A 26,690-nucleotide genomic window follows, 5' to 3' on the forward strand; every position below is an offset into this window, starting at 1 on the left:
TCACCACCTGTGATTCAGGCTCTGACAATGGTGTCATCAGCAAACTTAAATAAGGCATTGGAACTGTTCTTAGCCACACAGTCATAAGTGTAAAGTACATAGAGCACAGGGCTAAGCACACAGCCTTGTAGTGCACCTGTGCTGATGGAGATTGTGGAGGAGATATTGTTGTCAATCCAAACTGACTGGGGTGTGCGAGTAAGGAAATTGAGGATCCAACTGCACAAGGAAGTATTGAGACCAACGTCTTGATTAGTTTTGAAGGGATTTTAGTATTGAATGCCAAGCTGTAGTTGGTAATGAACGTTCTGAAGTATGCTCCTTTTCTGCCCAAATGTTCCAGGGTTGAGTGAAGCGCCAATGAAATGGCATTTGCCGTGGACCTGTTGAGCCAGTGGGCAAATTGGAGCAGATGCAAGTCCAATACACACAAGAATAACAAGGTGACAACAAAAATGGGGTAGTTAAACTATTGATGTGACTGGCAAGTTATTTTGTTAATTTGTCATTTAATTTAATATTCCAGAATATGGCTACAACTTACAAAGTCTAATGCATTTCCAAACTTACAGTTCAATATGTCACATACATATATGACACAAATGCAATGGTAAGAACAAAGCTTCACAACTATTTGCTAAGATAATCCTGAATATAATTATTCTTTCTTTCAAATATTGAATTGAAATTTGATAAAAAGTATGAAACATTTATGGATGCAACCTTCAAATAAATTTCAAAGTATAAGCATAAGCAGTGAATTTCACTATTCCAACTCTTTCCACGTGAGCTGAAATTTTACCTTTAGTTGGTCCTAAATCACACACCAACTCACAGTGCACAATGCTTTACAAGTGTGGTATAGTGAGTTTCAGCAAATAACTTATGAAGCAAATAGATTCTCTGCTTTACCCATTTTTTAAAGTCTCCATACAGATCTATACAGTCTTGTTACTAGAATTACTGGTAGTCCAGAGAAATAAACCCCATTAACAAAACGTTCTTTTAAATCCTCACATTTCTCCACACTGAAATTACATTCACTAAACTAGATTATGCCCTTGCAATTTTATCTTCCATCCATACAAGCCCAATGATTCTCTTAAACTCATCTGCGCATACGAATACACAACTTCTTTTCTATTCTTTCACTCATGTCATAAATACGCATGCAAGAAGTTGAGACTCGAAAACAGATATCTAGGCAATGCTATTTGTCACATCCAGAGAGAAAATATTCTTTCTTTTCTAAAATCTTTGTATCTCACCTCCAAACCAATTATCAGTCCACACAGTTATGTCTAATTCATTGACTCTTTATTTGTGATAATCTCTTGGACCTTCAAGTGCTTTTGAAAGTTTACAGTATCTTTAGATGTTCTCTAAACTATCCTGTGACAGGTCTTAAGAAATTCTCAAGTTAAACATGACCAATTTATCTCTATCTACATTGATTCTTTTTGATTGGGTGCACTCATCCTAATCCTCAGCATTTCTCTGCGAAAACTTTCTTCACAACATGTAAAAAAAAGTGATCACTGCTAAGTTGGAGTCTCCCTTTTTTGAAGCATCTACTATCAAAAAAAATCTAGTTTGAAGGGTTTTCACTTTATTTTACGAAGTATTTAAGTCAAAAGTATTACATTTCATTTATATCCAGTAATAACAACAGTAATTGTCTTACATCTCCAAGTTTGAGGCAAGTCCCTAAACTATGAATGACATCTTCAGCAAGATCAGAATGATCTGAGTCCCAGACCAGGCCAATGGTGATTATCTCCGGAGAGTTCATCAATACCTTGCGGATTCTAATCTTCTCGCCACAGTTGCTCTATGAAGAAAATAAAGAGCTTAATTATTTGTTAACAATGTTCTTTTCAAGTTATGAACAAAACCACCAAGAAATGGCAGCTCAAATAGAGATTATAACCTTAGATGAAAGTTTAACATGCACAACACATAGCACCTGATTATACTCTAACGGGTGCAGTGTAAGTGTAGTCAGCAGCCAAGTTCACTGCAACAATTTGGCCAGTTCCCAATTACATCAATCAAAAATGTATGATAACGAACAGGGAAGAAAGGGGAACAGAGTGAAAGAAGAATGATCATTTTAGGTTTTCCATCTGCACACCCATTCGTTTTAGATTAGGGCAACTAAAGATAGTGAAGTACTGCTCTACTAGAAGTATATAATATAAATATTGTAACACATAATCCCTTTGCCGAGCTGCAGGAGAGTAAGAAAAAATGTACTCCCCACAGTTTAATGAAGAACTGAGTTATGAAATAAATAAAATGTCAAGTTCAACATTAATCTGCCAAGTCTACTGATGCAGTAAATGAGATTGGTTCCCTGATTAGGGTGGGGGAGAAGTTCAGAAAATAGTCAGCCTGCCAAACTTGCTTCCAATCTCCTTCTAGAAATTCCATTGGTGTTTCATCGTAAAGGTTGAAGAAACATAAAACATCATAATCAGATTAAATAACAATAAGCTACAGTAAACTACATAAACAAAAGATCAGTATTCTGAAACTCTTTGTGCAATTACAATAGTGATTCCTAGCATTTTTCTCATTTAATACTTAAAAACACTTACATAATTATAACAAAATCAAAAATTATGCATTGAAACAGACTATGAATTTAAGTTCTGCTTTTACTTCAGATGCCTTGCATCCGCAGTTTTTAAACTTTTCAACATAAATTTATTTGTCTGCAAAGACACTTTGCTTGCTGCACTTAATAACATCCTGGACTTGTGTACACAAGTTATAAAAGCCACCCAAATGTTATATGTCTCAGAAGTTTAGTTAGGTGGCAATTCAAGCAGTGTACAAAAGGCCAAGACTTACACATTGAACATTTTCTACATTTCAATCCTTCACTGTAATTTACCAGAAAAATAAAGAATTCCCAATTTTCAGCCTGAAAAATTTAATATCTGATTTTACAACTTCTACCAGATCAGGTTACTGTTGTGAATTAAAATATTAGGTTTATTTCACTGTGATATACTACAGAAATGCTCAACCTGCAAGGGATACATATATTTTAAAAAATCACACTATTTTCAGGATTTGGCATGTTCTTAAGCAACCTCACATTTATTCACATATTTTGAACAAACTGATCTAATGTCCAAAAGAAAAGCCAAAAACCTAGAGCTTTAGTGGTTTTTACTTAACAATATTGTTAGGTTCTATGTCTTTTTGCCCATGATGCCAAATGCTTATTTTAACTCCTCCCTATGCCTCAGAATTGGGCTATCTGCAGCACTCATTCAGAATTAACAACACGTTTCTACCATTCAGCAACAGACCAGTTACAGCAATTTAAATTTAAATGAGAAAAAGAAAAAATGCGATTTTAAAAAATGATTACTGCTTGGGGGAGAAATACAATCAATCCAAGGACATTTTGAGATATCTTAAGAATTCAACATCTTTAATGGTTACAATATACTGACCTGCTGCCAGAAAGGGAGCACTAGCACAAAACACAGCATTACAGCTCACCAAACTGAGTGTGACCTTGGGAGAACATACACTAGTCCTCACTGGGGGTCAGTGGTGGAAACTGCAAGCAGCTTCAAATTCCTGAGTGGCAATATGTCAGAAGATCTATCCTGGGCTGGAAGAAGGCAAGAAGGCAAGACAGTGGCTCCACTATGTGAGGAGTTTGTGGAAATTTCGTAAGTCACCAAAGTCTCGTGTTAATTTCTATAGATTGTGGTGGAGAGCATTCTGACCGACTACATCACAGCCTGGTATGGAGCATCCGATGCACAGGATTGCAAGAGACTTCAGAGGGTTATAGACTCAAGCAGCTCCATCATAGGCAAAATGCTCCCCAACATTGATGAGATCTTTAAGAGGCAGTGTCTCAAGAAGGTATCATCTATCACTAAGGACTTTCACTATCTGGAACATACAATCTTGTCATTATTACCATCAAGGAGGAAGTACCAGAGCCTGAAGATACACACTCAATAACTCAAGAACAGCTTCTTCCCTTCCTCTTTCTCCTCTACAGTCCAGACACCCATGAATGTGACCTGATTCCTTTTTATTTGCTCTATAGATTTGTATGTCCTTGCACTGTACTACTGCTGCAAAGCAACAAATTCACATCATATTTCAGTGAAGATAAATCTGAAACTGTTTCTGACCCATTGCTGTATTCTTATGATAGAGATACCTTAGGATCAAACCCAGATAAAAGTCTGGTATAATTTACAATAATAAGCAGTTTGCTGAATTTAAAGCAATTCCACTGCCCTATCCTATAAGTGCACTTAACATTAAGTTGACTCCCAGACCAGTATGGTCATCCAATTGTATTAGAGAAATTAAACATGAGTGAAAAAGTTGGAAACTGAGATAGAGACATATTTACAAATATTTACAAATGGTTTGGAAAGTTATTACAGAAAAAACATTTGGAAAAATCAACAATAAATATATACTTAATAATATCAAGCACCCTAGGGGTTAGATTAGACAGAAAAACAAATGAAAATTATATTTTTCCCACATGCATAATAAAGCCAAAATTGTTTACGAAAATACTTCAATAAGCTGAAGAAAATTAGAAGACCAGATCCCAAACTCTTGTACTTCAGCCCAAACAGCAGACAGGAAAGGCTTGCAGCCACTACTGAATTTATCATTCCCAACGAGTCACATTCGAGATTCTATTCACATTCTCACTCTGTCTTCCAATGGAAGCAAATAACACCATGGAGCTGGGCCTTTTTAGAACAAAGGAATACCTGCAAGTCTTTATATTGGATCTGAACAAACTTGTTTCACCACAGCACAGAAAAAAGGCAAAGATGCCACAATGCAAGGAAGTTTTAAATTAAAGATCATCTGGTGATTATTAAGCACTAATACTCCAGACATATTTTTATTTTTAAACAGTTCATTAAGTTTTGCCTTATTTGCTTCAATAACAATTTTTAAGTTTTCCTTGTACATTATTCACAGCTCTGAAGTAAACAAAATTAAACTGGAGAGTGTGGCCAGCTAATCAACTGGAAGTTGGTCTGCATGAAGAACCACTGAATTGGATGTCCCCAGGCCAAAAATAAGAACTATTTTGATCACTGATCCCTGAGCAGATCTGCCCAACCAACCATAAAGGACAGCAACCAAAAATCAAGAAGCAGTTTTCAAGCAATTATACAGACACTGTTGTCTTATTTTTATTCAACATACCCACCAGAACCAGAAACATCAGAGCACTTGAAAAATATTTTGTAAGGTAACAGTTTGTGGAATAGGTGCACAATTACAGGGGTAAAGTTAAACTGTTCAACAAATGGACCCTTAAAATGCCAACATCTAAGTGCAGAATTCCTTTGAGTTTAAACCAGCACAATCACTGAGAAACAATGTGAAATGACACATACTGGACAGTTCCGAAGATCACCCATTGTGCTTGCATTCTGCAGAAGCTCCCCAAACATGTCAGGTGTAGGTTTCTCACGTCTTTCCATCATGCGAATTGCCTGATTACTAAACAAAGAGACAGGAATTGGTTCCCATGAAAGCCAACAAAGGCTCGTCAGGATATCCACTGCAGACACACTGACAAGTAAATAAACATATTTCCTCGATAAAGAGTTTGGGGTTTCATCATGTATTGGACAATGCTATTCTATTCCAATCAGAACCTGGGTAGTTAAGGAGGGCAAACAGACAGAATAATAGGCTGAAGGGTAGGTGCATGAAGGAGAGAAGGGGGAGTTGTTAGGGGAGGGAGGAAGGGAGAAAGGGGGGGAAGGGAAGGAGGTGGAGGGGGGGAGAGAGAGAGAGAGAGAGGTGGTGGTGGTGGGAGAGAGAGCAGTGGAGGAGGGAGGGAGAAGGCGTGGGAGCGAGACGAGAGGGGGAGATTGGAGAGAAGTGAGAGGGGTGGGGGAAGGGAGGAGGGGAGGGGCGAGGGCAGGAGAAGGGGGGTGGTGGGAGAAGGGGCAACGGGGGTGGGGAAGGGCATGGCAACGGGGGAGGGGAGGGTGACATTTCCTGCAGCCATTGAAGAATATAAAATTGACATCATCATCACACCCCACTCAGGCTGAGATCTGTTTATGAAGAATGCTGAACTTGGGTAGAGTTTTGTAGCAAGCTCATTAATTACAATTACCAGAAGATTGTGGGAGAAGCACAGGCTCAATGGGCCAAACTGACTGGGCCAGCTATGCATATAGTTTAAGCTGCTCAAAAGAAACAGGAAAAAAAAGTCTCTGATAGTACTGGCCAAATTCTGATGAAATATCCTCAAACTGTAATATTAACTTTGTTCCTCTCTCCATGGATGCCGCATGGACTGCTGATTATTTCCAGAATTCCAAGCAGCAACATAACTTTTGATAATTTCAGAATTCTGGCATTTGTTTTTGTCCTCATTTGAGAGAACATAATTATAAATGTTAGGATGAATCCCTGTGTCAGTAGTTACACACAGTGTTCATTACTGATGAAACCCACTCATAACCACTACAGTGTTTTGTGTTCTTTTACCTTAACTAAGCCAACAGGTTATATGATTTATTACCTCATTTTAATGTTAAATTAATATGACTGATCCTGTTCTATATTCATTTAATGGCCGCTACCATCTACTTAGCCCACACCAACAACTCTCTCCTCCCAAGACATCTAACTCAAAATTAATTTCATCATACAATACAGTCCTTCCAGTACTTAATCCTTTTCAATTCTTGCTGCTTATTGTGATAACACCTACTTTCTCTTAATTTACTCACCTTTCATTTGTATTGCTTTTGATCACCTTTATTTGTCCATGACTGAAGCCCATGACTGGCCTCAGTATATTCATAAGTTTTTCTCTATTCTCCAACTTTTCATTCTTTTTTCATTACCTGAGCATTAGTGGACAATCCTTTGTGCCAATTTCTCATCTCACCACATTCTGTTCTACTCCAATCTGGAGTCTCGGTTGTAAGATTCTCCCTTCTTTTTAAATGACAGTAAACCTCGAAAGTGATCACAACTCTTGACCTACTCATCCACATATTAAGCATTTACCCAATTGTTACTCGTAAGTCCATTAAATAATGTTCCTTGCAAGCTGGCAAAAGGAGAATGGGCTTGTACATGGAGTCTTGTCTCTAAAAATTTCCAATGCCTTTTGCCTATTTACTCCTTTGGCGAATTCCACTAATTTTAGAACACAGCATTGTGCAAGTTGCATCAAGGACTAACTCCACAATGTTTAGTAAACAGAGCAGAGTCAGCATTTCAAAGACACTCCCTGTTTAAAGGTTTTGAGACAGACTGCCAGTACATACCACAAATATTGCAACATTTACCACTGGATAAGTTTCTCCTTCATCAGCATGAAAACTTGCTCTTACAACTACAGCAATTTAAAATATTTATGATCAAAATTTGATGAGTAGGGTCTTATTTAATGAACACAGACTAGACACTATTTGACTTTCATTCTCATTTGTTTAAAGTGGAGGTTTCTGGTTTCAAAATGTGAAATTGTACACTGACTCCTTCACCAGTACGTAAACAGAAACAATGGACACATTTCAATAAGCTTTCTCATCTTTCAGTTATCTGCAGCACATTTAAGTCATCTTGTGTAAGAATGTTGTTATTGTAAGGTACATATTTAATACAATTGATCTTCGTAATGGCCTACCACAAGGCAGTTGTAGAAATGTAGTTCACCATCTGGATAAAAGGCAGCGGATCAGAAGTTGCTCCACAGCTGGTGCAAACGCACTGCAAGAAAGAATCCACCAAAGAAGATAAAGTCATTACTAGGTTTCAAACTGATTTAACAATATTCCACAAAGTCATGAAGTTAAACATATTTGGAGCATTTGAGTTATACAAACAAGATTTTAAAAATCTATGAAGAGATCCAAGTCCACAATTGAGTAAAAGCAAAAGCTTCCAACTTCATTTGATTTAGAAAAATTTCCAAACTATTTACAAACAAGTAATACATACATGTATTAAATGTTCAAATTAGAAGACCACTCAGCCCTTCAAACCTATCACTCCATTTCATAACGCGTAGTAATGACAAGGAATTAAGAAAGCTTAGGACTCCTTAGGATCTTAAAAGTCTTTCTTATTGTTCCAAAAATCTGTAAAGCTAGTAAACCTAGCCATCATGGGAACTCACCTCCCCACCTTCGAGGACATTTTCAAAAGACGATGCCTCTAAAAGGTGGTATCTCATATTCCTTATAATTTATAGTATATTTTATATATTGCATTGTACTGCTGCCAGAAAGCTGCAAATTTCACTACATATGTCAGTGATAACAAGCTTGATTCCGAGTCTGTCATCCATTCCTATTAAGGCACCTTTTCTTTCTCTTCATTAGTCTGATAAGCTTTCCCTGAAACACTTCCAGTGCAGTAGCATTCTTCTTTAAATAAGGAGACATACGTAGTATTCTCGCATATATGACTGAATAAACTGCTTTTGCATACAAAAGCACTATTTTGGTGGTCCAACATTTTCATTCCGATTCTCATTCCAACATGTTTTTATGGCCTCCTCTTGTGCCACCTTCAGGGTGCAGGATCAACACCTTATATGCTGTTGTCTGGGTAGCCTCCAACCTGATGGCATGAATATTGCTTTCCATACCCCTCCCCTATTCTTCTATTCCCCACTCTGACCTCTTGCCTCTTCTCACCTGCCTATTACCTTCCCCTGGTGCCTCTCCACCTTTCCTTTCTCTTATGTTCCACTTATTTCTCCAGTCAGATTGTTTCATCTCTAGTCCTTACCTTTCCCACACACCTGGCTGTCCTTCTTCCCCTCCCTCCACCCCTCCACCTTTTTATTCTGGCATCTTCTCCCTTTCTTTCCAGTCCTAAAGAAGGATCTCAGCCCAAAACGTCAACTGTTTATTCATTTCCATAGATGCTGCCTGACCTGCTGAATTCTTCCAGCATTTGGTGTATCCATACAGTTCTAGGTATACACAGCAGGATGCTGTTAGCTTTATTTCCTTGTCAGAACTACATGTTAATCTTTTGCAAATCATGCTCAAGGACATCTAGTGTCTCTGCACCTCAGTGCTCTGCTATCTATTGTCACTTAGATAATTTGTTTCCTTATTCTTTTTCTACCACAACAGCCAATTTCCCATTTTCCCACTTTGTACTTCCATTTGCTAGATTTTGCCCATTTGCCAAATTTTTCCCATTCCCTTAACATGCCTATACTTATTGTAGCCTCCATATATCCATTCACAACTTAATTTCCTAGCTATCTCTGTGTTAACAAATTCAGCAACCATAACTTAGCTGGGTTCTTTCAAACTATATGCAAATTGTAAAAGGTCGAGGCATAGGAGACAACAAATAGGTAGCATTTCTTTCTCACAAGGTGATGAATCACTGAAATTCTCTGTCCTGGCAAGTGATAGAATCATTATGTCATTAGGTATTTAAAGTGGAGATTAATAAATATTTCACAGATCATGGAATAGAAGAGAATGAAGAAATACCACAGCAGAGGAACTTATGCCAGCATAGAACAGCCATCATCATATTAAAAGACAAGGAAGGCATGAATCGGCTGATATCCATTCCTTTTTTTTTGTGTTGAGGCCTCCTGCAATGATTTCCGATTATGTCTTGCCAACCAAGAGCCATTTATACCTACTGTTTCCTGTTAACCTCCACCCATGCCAATATGTTACAGTATGTGCTTTCATTTTGCTCAATAATCTCTGTTCCTCACATTTCCCTTAAACAGTTCACCTTTCACCCTTAACGCATGACCCACCCAACCTCAGTAGAAAAAGCCTGCTTTCATTTATCCTATTTACACCCCTATTAATGTTGTATACCTCTATCAAATCTCCCCTCAAGCTTCTACATTCCAAGGAATAAAGTCATAACGTATTCAACCATTCCCTGTAACTCAAGTCCCAGCATCACTGTAAATTTTCTGTACTCCAAGGTAGGCCTCACCAAAGTCTTATACAGCTTCAACATGACATCCCAATACCTTGATATTCAATACTTTGATTTATGAAGGCCCATATATAGCATGCATAACACCTTTGACAGTAAAAACAGTTTTATTATGAGTATTTGTATTTTAAATCATATGCATTCATTCTTAGTATTTATTATCTGTTGTGCTTACATTGTGATTAACTATATGTAGTGCGGTGGTGTGTATCTTGGCTCTGTGATGTTGTCCTTACCACTGCACAAATTAAGTTCCCCATGGAAAATAAAGTGAATTCAATTGAACTGACAAACTACAAAGGACCAAGCGGTAGACCACTAGTCACAGGCCTCCAGTCAGAGAGGTAACCATCTACCACCACTTTCTGGGTTCTCCTGTGAAGCCAAAGTCGAATCCAATTTACTAGCTCATCTTGAATGTGAAGTGACTGAACCTTCTTGGCCAACCTCCACTGCATTACCTTGATAAAGGCCTTACTAAAGCTTACGTAGACAACATCCGTTGCTCTGCCTTAGACTACAATCAAGACATTACCTTTGCTGCCATGTGGATCACTGCTGGCCAGAGGCAAATTTTGTTGGTTCTTTTTCCAGTTGGATAGAAATAAAGGGTAGCTGGCCTCAGGAATCAGTGCAAGGACCTCAACGTTTTACAAATTATATAAATCATCTCAAAGAAACTACAAAAATTATGGTTGCTAAATTCCAACATATTGAATTCAATATTTGAGGAAAGAAGTTGAAAGGCTAATCAAATTGGCTGATGCACTTTAAAGATAATTGCCATGAAACATTCTCCTAGCATTGATAGAAATGAGGTAGTTTTAATATGTTTTAAACTCCAGGACAGTATCTTTTTAAATAACTTATTCTAATGTATACTGTGTCTACCTCAAGGATGCGCTGCAGTAAGGGAATCAGCAATAAAGGTTTCTGATTACCACACAATCAGCACACTGGGTTTGTATTTTGCTTTCTCTGTGGTTCACAAAATGGTGCTTAATCTCAAGAACCATAATTTTAAATGAAAAAAAAAGTTAAATATCACACTCCCTGTGCTAAGCCAAGAAGTGGAAGAACTTGACTTGATCATAGATTTGGTGATGTCTGTTTGCATCAAGTCACACAAACTTCAGTCACATGAACTTATGCCAAGCAGTAGCCAAATTTTCCTTTGCAAGAAAGATCTCCCAATGTTGATCGAAGAAAGTCAGGTCACAGTCTTAAAAGCAATGTCAATTTGTGATTAATAATTCCTTCTCGGGACACAGGTATTGCTTGTAAGGCTAGTAGGTATCAACCATACTAACTTGCCCTGAATAGGTGGTAAAGGGCTATTTTCCTGATTCAGCTCAGTGACTTTCACGAGTCAACACTCTGTTGTAAACAACTTCTTGCACTGGAAAACCAACAAGCTTCAAGGAGACCAAAGTGTATCTTTTGCAGCCTTGTTTCAGTGTGCAAGCATGACAAATGTACAAAGATGACCATCAACACATTTTCTCGAAGGAGCAGTCTCCTGGGGGATTCAGTGAACAAGACTCTCCAGAGTGCTGGTACGGCCATCACTGGAGATGGATGCTGCGTCGAGGCCTGAAGGTAAAAAATAAACCCATACTCCACTCCACTACTTCACACTAATTAAAGACTTGAGCAAGATTTAAATTGTCAAGGCTGAGAGCAGAAAACGAACAGGTGTTCAGCACCATCTGCTTGCATTTGACTAGTCTCTCTCTTTTCTTGCTACTACCATCAGAAGGGAGCTGTAGGAGTCTTGGTCCCATGTCTCCTGGACGAGCCTCACTCACCTCAGTGATGAACTGGCTCTGCGGCCGTGGACTCATTTTTGAGGACTCTGTAGTTCTTATTCCATGTCCTATTTGTTTACTTTTTTTTATACTAGAAAAACCATAGAAACTACAGCACAGAAATAGGCCTTTTGGCCCTTCTTGGCTGTGCCAAACCATTTTCTGCCTAGTCCCACTGACCTGCACACGGACCATATCCCTCCATGCACCTCCCATCCATGTATCTGTCCAATTTATTCTTAAATGTTAAAACCCACATTTATCACCTCGTCTGGCAGCTCATTCCATACTCCCACCACTCTCTGTGTGAAGACCCCACTAATGTTCCCTTTAAACTTTTCCCCCCTCACACTTAACCTATGTCCTCTGGTTTTTTTCTCCCCTTGCCTCAGTGGAAAAAGCCTGCTTGCATTCAATCTATCTATACCCATCATAATTTTATATACCTCTATCAAATCTCCCCTCATTCTTCTATGCTCCAGGGAATAAAGTCCTAACCTATTCAACCTTTCTCTGTAACTGAGTTTCTCAAGTCCCAGCAACATCCTTGTAAACCTTCTCTGCACTCTTTCAACCTTATTAATATCCTTCCTGTAATTTGGAGACCAAAACTGAACACAATACTCCAGATTCGGCCTCACCAATGCCTTATACAACCTCATCATAACATTCCAGCTCTTATACTCAATACTTTGATTAATAAAGGCCAATGTACCAAAAGCTCTCTTTACAACCCTATCTACCTGTGATGCTACTTTTAGGGAATTTTGTATCTGTATTCCCAGATCCCTCTGTTCCACTGCACTCCTCAGTGCCTTACCATTAACCCTGTATGTTCTACCTTGGTTTGTCCTTCCAACCTGCAATACCTCACACCTGTCTGCATTAAACTCCATCTGCCATTTTTCAGCCCATTTTTCCAGCTGGTCCAAGTCCCTCTGCAGGCTCTGAAAGCCTTCCTCACTGTCTACTACACCTCCATTCTTTGTATCATCAGCAAATTTGCTGATCCAATTTACCACATTATCATCCAGATCATTGATATAGATGACAAATAACAATGGACCCAGCACTGATCCCTGTGGCACACCACTAGTCACAGGCCTCCACTCGGAGAAGCAATTCTCTACTACCACTCTTTGGCTTCTTCCATTGAGCCAATGTCTAATCCAATTTACCACCTCTCCATGTATACCTAGCGACTGAATTTTCCTAACTAACCTCCCATGCGGGACCTTGTCAAAGGCCTTACTGAAGTCCATGTAGACAATATCCACTGCCTTCCCTTCATCCACTTTCCTGGTAACCTCCTTGAAAAACTCCAATAATTGGTCAAACATGACCTACCACGCACAAAGCCATGTTGACTCTCCCTAATAAGTCCCTGTCTATCCAAATGCTTGTAGACTCTGTCTCTTCGTACTCCCTCCAATAACTTACCTACTACCGACGTTAAACTTACAGGCCTATAATTTCCTGGATTACTTTTCGATCCTTTTTTAAACAACGGAACAACATGAGCCACTCTCCAATCCTCCGGCACCTCACCTGTAGACAGCGACATTTTAAATATTTCTGCCAGGGCCCCTGCAATTTCAACACTAGTCTCCTTCAAGGTCCGAGGGAACACCCTGTCAGGTCCTGGGGATTTATCCACTTTAATTTTCCTCAAGACAGCAAGCACCTCCTCCTTTTCAATCTGTACAGTTTCCATGATCTCACTACTTGTTTCCCTTAATTCCATAGACTTCATGCCAGTTTCCTCAGTAAATACAGACGCAAAAAACCTATTTAAGATCTCCCTCATTTCCTTTGGTTCCACACATAGCCGACCACTCTGATCTTCAAGAGGACCAATTTTATCCCTTACAATCCTTTTGCTCTTAATTTACCTGTAAAAGCTCTTTGGATTATCCTTCACTTTGACTGCCAAGGCAACCTCATGTCCTCTTTTAGCCCTCCTGATTTCTTTCTTAAGTATTTTCTTGCACTTCTTATACTCCTCAAGCACCTTATTTACTCCCTGCTTCCTATACATGTCATACAACTCCCTCTTCTTCTTTATCAGAGTTGCAATATCCCTTGAGAACCAAGGTTCCTTATTCCTATTCACTTTGCCTTTAATCCTGACAGGAACATACAAATTCTGCACTCTCAAAGTTTCTCCTTTGAAGGCTTCCCACCTACCGATCACATCCTTGCCAGAGAACAACCTGTCCCAATCCACGCTTTTTAGATCCTTTCTCATTTCTTCACATTTGGCCTTCTTCCAGTTAAGAACCTCAACCCTAGGACCAGATCTATCCTTGTCCATGATCAAGTTGAAATTAATGGTGTTATGATCACTGGAACCAAAGTGCTCCCCTACACAGACTTCCGTCACTTGTCCTAACTCGTTTCCTAACAGGAGATCCAATATTGCATCCCCTCTAGTTGGTCCCTCTATATATACTACTTGCATGCTTTGTCCTCTTTTGCACATTGGATACTTGGCAGTCTTTGCTGTGTGTTTTTCTTTCATGAAATGTATTGTGTTTCCTTTTTTTGTGAGTGCCTGGAAGATGAATCTCAAGGTTGTATAAGGTTAAACATACTTTCATAAAAAATTTGAAGTTTGAACTTTGCGATAGATAATGGTTTAATCTTCTTCCTTAATGACAGAATGCAGTTGTATTAAGACAACAATTGTAATAATGGATTTGACAGAGAAGGCCTTTCTTGACAACACCCCAGCAAGGATTTGAGTCTGCTTGGAAATTTTGATGAAGTGTTCTGCCAACATTGACATTCTGCTCAGGGAACTATCTGATAAGATCCACCATCACCTCTTCCCACAGGACCTCGAGAATATTCTACACAGACTTCTGCATGATTGGCTTGCAGCTAAAGCTGCTTCTCTACAAAAATGTCTGCATGAGGGACAGATGCATCAGTATGGGCCACAGAGACATGAGTAGAGAGGGTTGGAGGGTAGGGGGGAGGACGCAAGGGAGAGCTGGGGAGCAAGGTGGGAGAAAAGTGAGGGAGAGAAATGGATATGAGGAGGGAGAAGAGTAAGCAATTGGAAACAAAGACAAACATGTAAAACATATTGGAAAATAGTTTAAAAACTTTGGAAAAGTGAATTATTCCTACCTGTTCAAACAAAGTCATAGCAAATTTCTGATGAGGAATACAGTGTTTTGCAGTGCAAATATCTTCCTTTGTTTCATCAGCAATGTGAAAGTGTATTCGCATGAGGATGTTTTCCTGTGAAAAATATAAATTATTATTTGTTTTACTATGTTCTACATAACAGAAGATAGAATAATCAAATCTGAACTGCAATACGCTGTTAGTAATGTCTCACATGCTTTCCATCCATGCCGGGTTGAGCGTCAAGCTAGCAACTCAGCCTCACACAAAAAAAACAAACAAAAAGTGCTAAAGAAGGAGTGGTATGGTTACCAGCTGATGCACCACATGGCATGGAAAGGAACAACAACAACGTCTCGCATAAGGCTACCATCTTAAAGCAGAAGTTTTCACAATTATTACTATGGGTTAGATCCATAAAGCTACATTATACCAATTAGGAACCTTGAGTGCATAACTGCAGATATTGATTTGCAATAAATAGGATGCAACTTCAATATTCAATGGCACACAACAGGTAGATATCTACTACTCTCTTTGCCTGATTCAACATTCTGAGTAAGGTTCAATTAATGGCACAATAGCTGGATTGCATTTGCATTGGTGGTACTGAGTCATGAAGCTGAATAGCCTCCTTCCATGCTGTAAACATTCTGTAATAAAACGAAAACAGCGTTCACAACAACTTGACAAAAACACTAAGCACCAGCATTTACATCAACTGATAAACTGATACCTGCAATCAAAACTCAATATTCAGTTCATTACAACAGATTAAACAGACTTTCATCTCTCGCCTTCAAAAAACAAGGTAGCACCTGATATTTCTACATTGTCATACATATCTTCAATGCATGGTTCAGCATGTATCTTTCAAATGAACCAATGGATTAATCAATAAAACATTAGATTGTTTCAAACTAAAATCCGCAAGTACTGTGAATAGCAAAGTCAGCTAACCATCGAAGTTAAATACATTGACTTTACTTCATGAAGTGCTTTGAGTAAATGTGACAACCAAACTTCTTTTAGTAATTAATGGACCAAGGACAAAAGAAGCACTACTTTGAAATGGGTCTCAAAACTCTTGAGTGACAGCCCCACTTGACTACATTTAGTAAAATATCTAGCCTCATTCCCTGTAAATCTCTGATAATGCATCAGGTGAACCATTCGATGATGTTTGGAGTTTGTCCTGGAGATTACTAGCAGCCTCAAGACTAGGACAGTGACTCAAAGAAGAATATACAGTTGCAAGAAAAAGTTTGTGGACCATTTGCATCTAAGTCACAATAACAGACAAACATAATCTGCCTAAACTAATAATACACAAATACTTTTCATGTCTTTATTGGACATATTGTTTAATTGTTCACAGTCCTCGCTGGAAAATGTTTATGAACCCCTGTATTTAATAACTGGTAGAACCTCCTTCAGCAGCAATAACCTCCACATAATGTTTCCTGTAGTTGCTGATCAGACTTGCACAATGACGAGGAGGAATTTTACACCATTCCTCCATACATACAAGACTGTTTCAGTTCATCAATATTTCTGGAATACCTTGCATGAACAGTGTTATGAATCAGCAGCAATAGAGATAAATTTGAGTCCAGTTTTCATAAAATATACAAGGACATTTAATAAACTCTGCTCAAAACATCGAAAAGTAAACAAGCGACTAACTTAACCAGAAGTTAACAGTTAGGCAACTATATCGAACAAAACAGTCAAACTTATAAACTGTTCTTAACGAGTTCTCATCCAAGCACAGTCTTAAAGTGGTAAATTCAAAAGTCCATGTGATTTATTCAGTCATTAAGGACAGACTTCCCCAAAACAACGATTCCTTCGAAGTAATGACGAATCTGCCGATCACAGCTGAGAGATGCCTTGTCCAAAGGAATCACAAAGAAATACAGGAACTGACCTTTTGACTGGAGGATGGTCACTGCACAAACCTTCCCGACCTTGCAGGGGTTTAACTCAAATGTGCAAGCCACAATTCCCGAACAAATTCAAAAAGGTTGATCATTCCCAAGACGCTGAACGACATTAACTTTACCCAATCCTTTGCTCGGATAACTCTAGTAATGTCTTCACTCTCCGATACTGGGCTGAAAGGGAAAAATAAACGTGCAACAAACAAAACCGGTGGTGTCTCCAAACATCTGACCGGCAACAACAACATTGCACTAAAAAAAAAAATGAGAACTGCATCACATTGGTGGGCTTTGTTTAAATACTGTTTGGAACATGCCATCACGTGACATAACATCACCTCACGGTCATAACACAATTACATCATGCCCATCGCAAGATATTGACGTAATGCTCACAAGATAATTACATCATGCTCACGGGATATGTAACTACAGCCTCGCAGCATCTCAATTGGGTTAAGGTCTGACTCTGACTTGGTCATTCCAAAGCATGAATTTTCTTCTTTTAAAACCATTCTGCTGTTGATTACTCTTGCGTTGCGGTTCATTGTCTTGTTGCATCGTCCAACTTCTATTAAGCTTCAGATGATGGATCACTACTCTGACATTCTCCTGTAAAATGGCTTGATACACTTTGGAACTTATTGTTCCCTCAACAATTGCAAGCTGTCCAGACCCTGAGGCAGCAAAGCAACCTCAAACCATGATGCACCTCCCACTGTTCACAGTTGGGATGAGGTTTTGGTGTTGGTGTTCCCTCCAAACATAGCGGTGTGCACTTATGCCAAAAAATCCAACTTTTGTCTCATCTGTCCACAGAATATTGTCCCAGAAGCATTACGGAACATCCAGGTGGTATTTTGCAAACTTGGGGCATGCAGCAATGTTTTTTTTTGAAGAGCAATGGTTTCCTCTGTGATGTCCTTCCATGAATGCCATCCTTATTCAATGTTTTTCTTATAGTGGACACATGAACAAAGCTTTAGCAAGTTCTAGAGATTGCTGTTCCCCATGGGTTCTTTTTCACCTCCTTCAGCATTGCACCTTGTGCTCTTGGTGTGATCTTTGCAGGATGACCACTCCTACGGAGAGTAGCAACAGGACTGAATTTCCTCCATTTGTAGACAATTTCCCTTACTGTGGACTGATGAACACTCAGGTATCCAGTTTCATGCATCTCTAAAATTCTTCTAAGGTCGTCTGAAAATTGCTTTGATCGAGGCATGGTGCACATAAACAGACCTTTCTTGAGAAGAGCAGACTATGATAGAAACCTGACTTTGTGTCTCTTTTTTATAGGGCAGGGCGCCTCTACAATCCACAACTCCAATCTCATCTCATTAATTGGAACACCTGACTCCAAATAGCTTTTCTGGAAGGCATTACCCCAGAAGTTCACATACTTTTTTTGAAGCTACACTGCGATTGTTTAAATGATGTACTTAGCATTGATGAGAAGTAGTATAATTTTTTGTGTGTTGTTAATTTCAGCAGTTTGTGTTTGCCTATTATTGTGATTTAGATGAAGATCAGACCACATTTTGTGAGTAATTAATGCAGAAAACCAGGTAATTGCAAATAGTTCACAAACTTTTTCTTGTAACTGTATGTATTTGATTTTACTTTTCTTTGAACATCTCAATAGTATTAAAGACTCACGGATTCCAACAATGCTTGGAAGCCCCAAAAGTAGATCATGCACTGCAGGTTGAGAACCACCTGCTTAGACTGAATTCAAACCTATTTTCCTGAACAAAAATGTCAAAAGTATTCACTGCAAATATCCTGCAGATCAGACTGTTCCTGTGGAGAAAGCAATGGAGTTAATGTTTAAAATTAGCTGCATAGCTTATCTGAAGACAGGAAGGTTTGACCTGGAGTATTAACTCTCTTTCCTTAGAAGCTTTCTGATCCATGAGGTATTTCCAGCATTTCCTGTTTGCATTTTCCAGTATCTTTGCTGTTAGATAAAATATTGATTTTTGAGTGAAAAATCTACTACTGATGTAAGCACCTGGAGCAACAAGAGCTATTTCTTTCAGTGGACTTTCTGCAAGTCAAAAACATGCAATCACTAACAAAGCATGCAAATGACATTAAGGAAAGGGAATTCTGCAGATTAATTTAGTTACTTTCATCAGCCTGACTCATTTCCACTAAAATACCCATATCATCAAAATATTAACCAGGTTACATATCATACTGATGATACTAACAAATATAATTAAAATTTTCCATACTACTTTAATCTACAACTATGGAAAGCTGCAGTGACCATAGTTCGAGCTCATAGGAGAAGATGTTTCAATCAACACATACAAAATGCGGGTGGAACGCAGCAGGCCAGGCAGTATCTATAGGAAGAGGTACAGTCGACATTTTGGGCTGAGACCCTTCGTCAGGACTAACTGAAAGAAGAGATAGTAAGAGATCTGTAAGTGGGAGGGGGAGGCGGATATCCGAAATGATAGGCGAGGACAGGAGGGGGAGGGATGGAGCTAAGAGCTGGAAAGTTGATTGGCAAAAGGGATACAAGGCTGGAGAAGGGAGAGGATCATGGGACGGGAGGCCGAGGGGGAAAGAAAGGGGGAGGGGAGCACCAGAGGAAGATATAGTGAGAGGGACAGAGGAGAAAAAGAGAGAAAGAAGGGGGGGGGGGAATATATATTATATATATAGAGAGAGAGAGAGAGAGATAAAATAAATAAGGGATAGGGTGAGAGGGGAGGAGGGACAATAACAGAAGTTAGAGAAGTCAATGTTGTTGCCATCAGGTTGGAGGCTACCCAGACGGAATATAAGGTGTTGTTCCTCCAACTTGAGTGTGGCTTCATCTTGGCAGTAGAAGAGGCCATGGATGGACATATCAGAATGGGAACGGGACGTGGAATTGAAATGTGTGGCCACTGGGAGATCCTGCTTTCTCTAGCGGACAGAGCGTAGGTGTTCAGCGACCACTGAGAGTTCTTTTATAGCTTGCTGCTGGCTCTGGCCTCGGACTCCCAATCCCTTCAGCAAACTGACCATGGTAGTAGCCACAAATCTTCTGCAGCCAGCCTCTTTATACTTTACTTTATTTATACCTTATTGTCGCCAAACAATTGATATTAGAGCGTACAATCATCACAGCGATATTTGATTCTGCTCTTCGTGCTCCCTGGAGTACAAATCGATAGTAAATATTAAAATTTTAAATTTTAAATCATAAATAGAAAATAGAAAAGGGAAAGTAAGGTAGAACAAAGAAACCAAGAGGCTGGTCCGGATATTTGGAGGGTACATCCCAGATCCGGGTCAGGATCCGTTCAGCAGTCTTACCACAGTTGGAAAGAAGCTGTTCCCAAATCTGGCGGTATGAATCTTCAAGCTCCTAAGCCTTCTCCTGGAGGGAAGAGGGACAAAAAGTGTGTTGGCTGGGTGAGTCATGTCCTTGATTATCCTGGCAGCACTGCTCCGACAGCGTGCGGTGTAAAGTGAGTCCAAGGAAAGAAGGGTAGAAGGATAGATTGGTTTGTGTGATGTGCTGGGCTATGTTCACGATCTTCTGCAGCTTCTTCTGGTCTTGGACAGGACAACTTCCATATCAGGTTTCTGTACCTTCCATCCACGCTGATTAGCATCTGTGGCCAGCTCAACGTATTTTACATGTTTCTGCTCATATGTCTCGCGGACTGCACCTTCACAGGATACTGTCAGCTCTGAGAATACTACAGCCTTCAGACTGCTGGACCACAAGACCAAATATGGTATGAGGGTGGCAATGGCTATCTCTGGGGGAAATATTGGCCTTTTGTCGAGGTTGACAGCCATGTTCCAGCCACAAGCAGACTCCAGTATGCCTGACTCCAACCGTGTCACTGAGGAAGGCACTTTCCGTCCTTGCCAGACAAAGGAGATGATGGTTCTTCCAGTCAGATGAGGCTTAGTTATTATTCAGCCTTTGCTTCTCCACAATGGATGCGGAACATCTGAGGACCTGGTTTTGCCTCCATGTACCTTCCTTGAGTGAGGCTTACTTTGCAAGGTGAGAGGATGTGACTAAGGTTTGCTGTTCTTCCACAGAGTGGACATGCTGGGTCTTCACTGAGCCATTGGTTCAGATTTTTGGGAGTTGGGAGAACATCATAAACAGCTCTTATAAGGAAGCTAATCTTTCTTCCTTCCTTTTCCCATTAGTCTTTCCAGCTGAATTTTCTATTCTCACTGCTTTCCCACCTTGTCTACTGTCCCTGTTTTGCCTGAGACACTGCACTTGCATACCTCATCTGCTCCTCCTGTCGCCTAACTTCCTCTACCACCATAGTTCACCCTTGCTTTTGTGTTGTCGCCTTTTGCCAAATGGGCCTATTTGCACCTGGCCCACCATGTCTGCAAACCTGAGTGCTGCTTTTGCCTGTTTTACTGACTTTGCTGGACACCACTTTCTCCCTGTTAAGGTCCTGGGCACAATACCTTGGATTTTCCAAATTAGCTCCTTTACTGCAAAATGCATCAGCAATTAGTCAAAATAGTGAATCAGGTAGTCATTTAACTTACAAAACATTCTGCTGCGTCATCCATGATCCCCATCTGGAAGCGTTGCTCATCTTGAAAGGTCTTGGCAAGAGCACTCCGCAAAGCATCGGATGGTAGTACCTTTTCTTTGCTGTATTGAAACTGAGTGAAGATTCCCTAAACGGCAAAAAAAAACAGTCAGTGCATTACACCAGCCACCTTCAATAAATAATGGCACCTAGAAACATTAACGGGGCAGAAAATTTAGGAACACTGGTATACTTTGAAAGGAACCCTAATTTGGAAGAGAATGTAATGGAATGGTTCCAGTAATGACAGCTTTCATCTACAAGGTAAACCACATAAGTTACGTGTTGTCCTCCTTCAAACAAAAAAGGTGAGAAGAGATTTGATAAAGGTGTACAAGATCGTGACCGGTCTTGGACCCTACAGCTATGCAATAGTCTCTGATGCTGGGGATGACTGTTGCTAAAAGATTTACCTTGAGGGAATGGAAATCACCCTCTCCCCCTTCCTTCCGGAGACGGATGACTGACATGATCTCAGTCATACAGATCGAGAGACTTAGGTTCTTGAGAACCAATTCAATTATAAAATTTTCGGCTATCTGGGATCCATTTCTTGCCTACCTAGACTAGGCTGGGGGCAGATGAACAATTTCCCTCCAGCTAATCTCTCACAGCCCTCATTCGAGATTTAATGTTTAGCACTTTTGGGCACTCTGTACAACAGGCATCGCTCTAATGGTAAGTCCTTTTTTTCTTTTTTTTTTGCTCATTTTATTTTCACACGTGTCTGAGCTTATATATTCCAGTTGATTTTATTGTTTTTTGAAAATTTTGAAAATAAAGTATTTAAAAAAACAAGAGGGAAGCTATTCCCATTAGATGCACTTCACCTCTTCCCCTCCAAACATCTCAGGAGCCAAACAGCCTTTACAGGTGAATTAGCAATTTACTTGGGCTTCTTCCAGTATAGTATACCACATTCGGTGTACACAATGTAATCTCCACTATAGTAGAGAAAGCAAATGTAAATTCTCTTCTACAGGGGACTGCTTCCAGAAACAACTGTATTTAATTTGATGCAACCCTGAGCTTCTGGCTGCCTATCACTTTGACCTGTCTGTGATTCCTTGCAAGGGAACATTTCATCTCTTGTTATCTCCTATCTATACACATCACAGCCTTCTAGATGATAATGAATTCTCCAACTTTAGGTAACTCACATACTTTGTCTCTGCATCACAGATATCCCCTTTATTCTATTCATCCTTCCTGCAACTGAAAACTACTTTTTCTTTTAAATAAATCTCTTTCTAACTCCGACAAGGGATTTTCGATGTGATGGAATCAAAATCAGGTTTATTATCACTGACAAACGTCATGAAATATATTGTTTTACGGCAACAGCAGAGTACAAGGCATAAAAATTACCACAAAGTACAAAATACATAAAAAGTGGAGGAAAAAAAGTAAGTAGTGTCATGGATCATTCACAAATCTGACAGTGGGACGAGAGGAGAAGAAGCTGCCCCTAAGTTATTAAGCATGGGTTTTCAGACTTCTGTACCTACTTCCTGATGGTAATGACGAAGAGAGAGGGTCTTTAGAAATGGATGCCACCTTTTTGAGGCACTGCCTCTTGAAAATGTCCTCAGTATTGGAGAGGGTTGTGCCCATGATGCAGTTGGCTGAGTCTACCTCTGCAGCCTCTTTCAATCTTGCGCACTGTAGTGCAAACACCAGTCAGAATGCTGCATTTGTAGAAATTTACAAGAGTCTTTAGTGATACCTCCTCAAACGCCAAACAAAGTAGAGCTGCTGTCATGCCTTCTTAGTGATTGCTCTAATATGTTGGGACAAGGATGAATCCGCTGAGATGTTGATGTTCAGGAACTTGAAGTTTTCTACACTGACTTATCAATGAGTATTCTCGACTTCCACTTCCTAAAGTCCACAATAATTCCTTGGTCTTGTTGATATTTAGTGTGAGGTTGTTGTTGCAACACCACTTAACCAGCCAAAATATCTCACTACTCATTGCCATCTGAGATTCTACCAACATCAATACAGTCATCAGCAAATTTATAGATCACAATTGAACCGTGCTACGCCACTATCATGAGTGTAGAGAGAGAGTAGAGGAGTGGGCTAAGCATGCATCCTTGATGTACACTTATGCTGTCAGTGAAAAGGAGATGTTATTACCAACCCACACTGACTATGGTCTCCTGATGACAAATTTGTTGTTACAGAGATACAGCGGGTTATATTTTGAAGCTTGTTGATTAACACAGAGGGGATAAAGGTGTTAAATGCCAAACTATAATTGATAAACAGCAGCCAATTGTACATTGTGCCGATGTCTAGGTACTCCAAAGCAGAGTTAAGAGTCAGCTTGATTGTGCCTGTTGTAGACCAGTTGTCGCAGTAGCCAAGTTGCAGTGGGTCCAGATCCTTGTTCAGTTTGGAGATAATCTTAGCCATTGTGAATGTCTGAAAGCACTCATCACAGTAAATCTGAGTGCTACTGGGTGTTAGCAGTAGAGGCAACTCTTTCCACAAATAATGCTCAACACTTTGTGAGTGTTTCTTACATTTTCACCATCTCCACCTTTCCTTACTACTGACAGCTTTGCCTGAACTCTCCTCTCATTCAAAAGCATGAAAACTAGGAACAGGAGTTAGCCATGTAGCCACTCAAGACTACTCAGAAAGATAATGGTTTATCTTATATCTTGCATCAGAGTATCAGGAATGGATAACACACACCAGTATTAACTGCTTTTACACTAGCAAAATAAAGATTTATAACATTGGCCATAGTCGTGAAAGGCAGCCAAATCATTAAATTCTTTGTTTCTCTTTTCACAGCTTTATCAGTATAGGAAATAGATTTTAGACAGAGATGGTTTACAGTTGTAGGGAAGGAGGCAGTACAGACGATCAAACAAAGGGAATATCTGTGATGCACACAAATAAAACAAAGTTAGAGAAAATCAAGCTAGATTATTTCAAAAAGCAGCAAAGAACAACCAAGTTTCTGTTCGACTTGAGTCACTTAAAGGGATTTATGCTTTCCATCTTTTGATTATCAGTTCAGAAATATAGTTTCTACTATTTCATAAGGAAATAGGAGAAAGATTTCACAACGAACTATGTTAGGTCAACAATCCTAACCCTTGCCCCTTCCAGATTTCAGACTGAATCAAAGTTCAAAGTAAATTTATTATGAAAGTACGTATATGTCACCAATTTCAACCCTGAGATTCAATGGCATACTCAATAAATCCAATAATCATAATAGAATCAATGAAAGACCGCACCAACAAGGCAACCAGTGTGCAAAAGACAACAAACTGAGCAAACACAAAAATAAATATAATAATAACAAATAAATAAGCAATAAATATTGAGATCATGAGATGAAGACCCCTTGAAAGTGAGTCCACAGGTTGTGGCAACAGTTCAGTGATGGGTTAATTGCAGTTGAGTGAAGTTTTCCCCTCTGGTTCAAGAGCTGGATGGTTGAGGGGTAATAATGACCTTAGAAACTATGCTTTAAAGAGGAAAAATATGAAATATCATATTGAGTGTCCGACCCATCATCTCCTCCATTATTTCCACCGCCCACTTTCTGAGAAAATCCTCATTCACGCCCTGGCCCTCCCAAGACTATAACATTCCAATTTTCTGCTAGCTTCCTGCTTATCCTTCATCCCATCCATTTTACATCCTATAAAATCTGTGGTGTGCTTGCTGATTTTAATTTTATCTAAAATCTCAACTTCAAAATTTAAATCTCAGTGTTTATATCCCTTTGTGGCTTCATGCCTCCTTATTTATAAGTGCCTCCAGCCTGAAATGTACCAAGAAATCCAATCCAGGCAGCGACAGAACTAGCAGCAGAGTAAAACCCAACGGACCTCAAGACTAATCTACATCACAGATGCATCTGCCCACTAAATCAAATCCTTTAATCATCTTACACTTCTCAATTAGATCAACCCTTAATCTACATTCAAGTGAACATAAAACTAGTCTGCTTGAAATTTAACACTTTTGGTCCCAGTATTACACTGGTAATATTACATGGAATATATTTGAAGCTATTAACTTCTACTTTTTTTAATATTGCAGATCAGCTCATTATCATCCTGAAGATATACATGTTACAATCATATCCTTCAAGAAAAAATATTAGCTCCTAAATTTGCCATCCAACAATTGTATTACTTCAATTGATTACTATGAATAAAACTTACAAGGCCCTATCATTTTCAATTATGTTATTTCATTGACATCGATTAAGTCAACAACTAGAGTGCCAGCTGTGGCTCTGTAGATAGTACCCAACTGCAGTTTCAGAAGCTTGTGGCTTCAAATCCCACTTCAGAGATTTCAACATAGACGCAGCTGCAACTCTGATATAGTGCAAAGCCAACACTTAGTCAGACAACACCTGAAACATTTATTTTCATTGCCACGTGAAGAAGCTTACTGTACACAAATTATCAACTGAACAAAGCTAGCACCAGCAGTTCAAGTAATATCAATTACTGTCAAACAACCAGAAGATACAGCATACTAATTCAAAGTTGAAAACATAATAATTTTTTACCAAGGGAAAGCAGAATAGAACAAGGTTTAGTTTCAGCACCATGTTACATAAGTACACAGCAAAGGAACAGGCCATTTAAATTTAACTGATCAATGGCAGTGTTTTTGCTATACACCAATGCTCCGAAGCTACCAGCACATCATTGCATTTGTCTTGTTTCACCATAAGTACATTATCCTCTTCAACTACTCCTACCAGAAACATTTCATGGTCTTGGCACTCTTCACCTGAATTCCATATTTTTCTCTGGGAAACAAACAATCCTGTGCCTGGATTAAACAGCTCATCCTGACACACTGAAATTCAATGGCAACAAGAAATCTGTAATAAGGTATTACGTGCTTACTGAGAAAACACATCCCCAGCACCTTGAATAATTCAAACACAATCTTTTCCTCTTCCTAACATTTCAGTGACATATCAACTGTGACAGTGATAAATATCAAAGAACAGGAATTCTGCTTAACACAAGTTCATTTAGAAGTAATGACACTGAGGATAAAAAACATTATGTTTCTAGACTCAGTACTTTACACTCAATTTTTCAGCGGAAGTGGATTAAGCAGCAAAAAAAAATTCTCTTTCTTTCATTCAATACAACTCCATTAAATAGTAATTCTAGTCAACATTCCAAAAAGGTGATTTAAATTGAATATCATAAACCAAATGCAAGCACAAG

General features: G+C 39.2%; 1 protein-coding gene across 4 annotated transcripts in view; it reads right to left on the bottom strand.

The window, feature by feature from the left end:
- usp54a (ubiquitin specific peptidase 54a) overlaps positions 1 to 26,690 on the bottom strand; it is a 144,199-nt gene that overhangs the window by 45,628 nt on the left and 71,881 nt on the right. For all 4 annotated transcript variants that reach the window (XM_063070633.1, XM_063070634.1, XM_063070637.1 and 1 more), the window contains exons 4-8: positions 21,410 to 21,544; positions 14,931 to 15,044; positions 7,682 to 7,764; positions 5,418 to 5,523; positions 1,685 to 1,831 (exon numbers count right to left, since the gene is read on the bottom strand). In XM_063070633.1, coding sequence (XP_062926703.1) covers positions 1,685 to 1,831; positions 5,418 to 5,523; positions 7,682 to 7,764; positions 14,931 to 15,044; positions 21,410 to 21,544 — 585 coding nt within the window. The remainder of the gene's footprint in view (positions 1 to 1,684; positions 1,832 to 5,417; positions 5,524 to 7,681; positions 7,765 to 14,930; positions 15,045 to 21,409; positions 21,545 to 26,690) is intronic.

The sequence above is a fragment of the Mobula hypostoma genome, chromosome 18 (assembly GCF_963921235.1).
Source record: "Mobula hypostoma chromosome 18, sMobHyp1.1, whole genome shotgun sequence".
Taxonomy (NCBI): Eukaryota; Metazoa; Chordata; class Chondrichthyes; order Myliobatiformes; family Myliobatidae; genus Mobula; species Mobula hypostoma.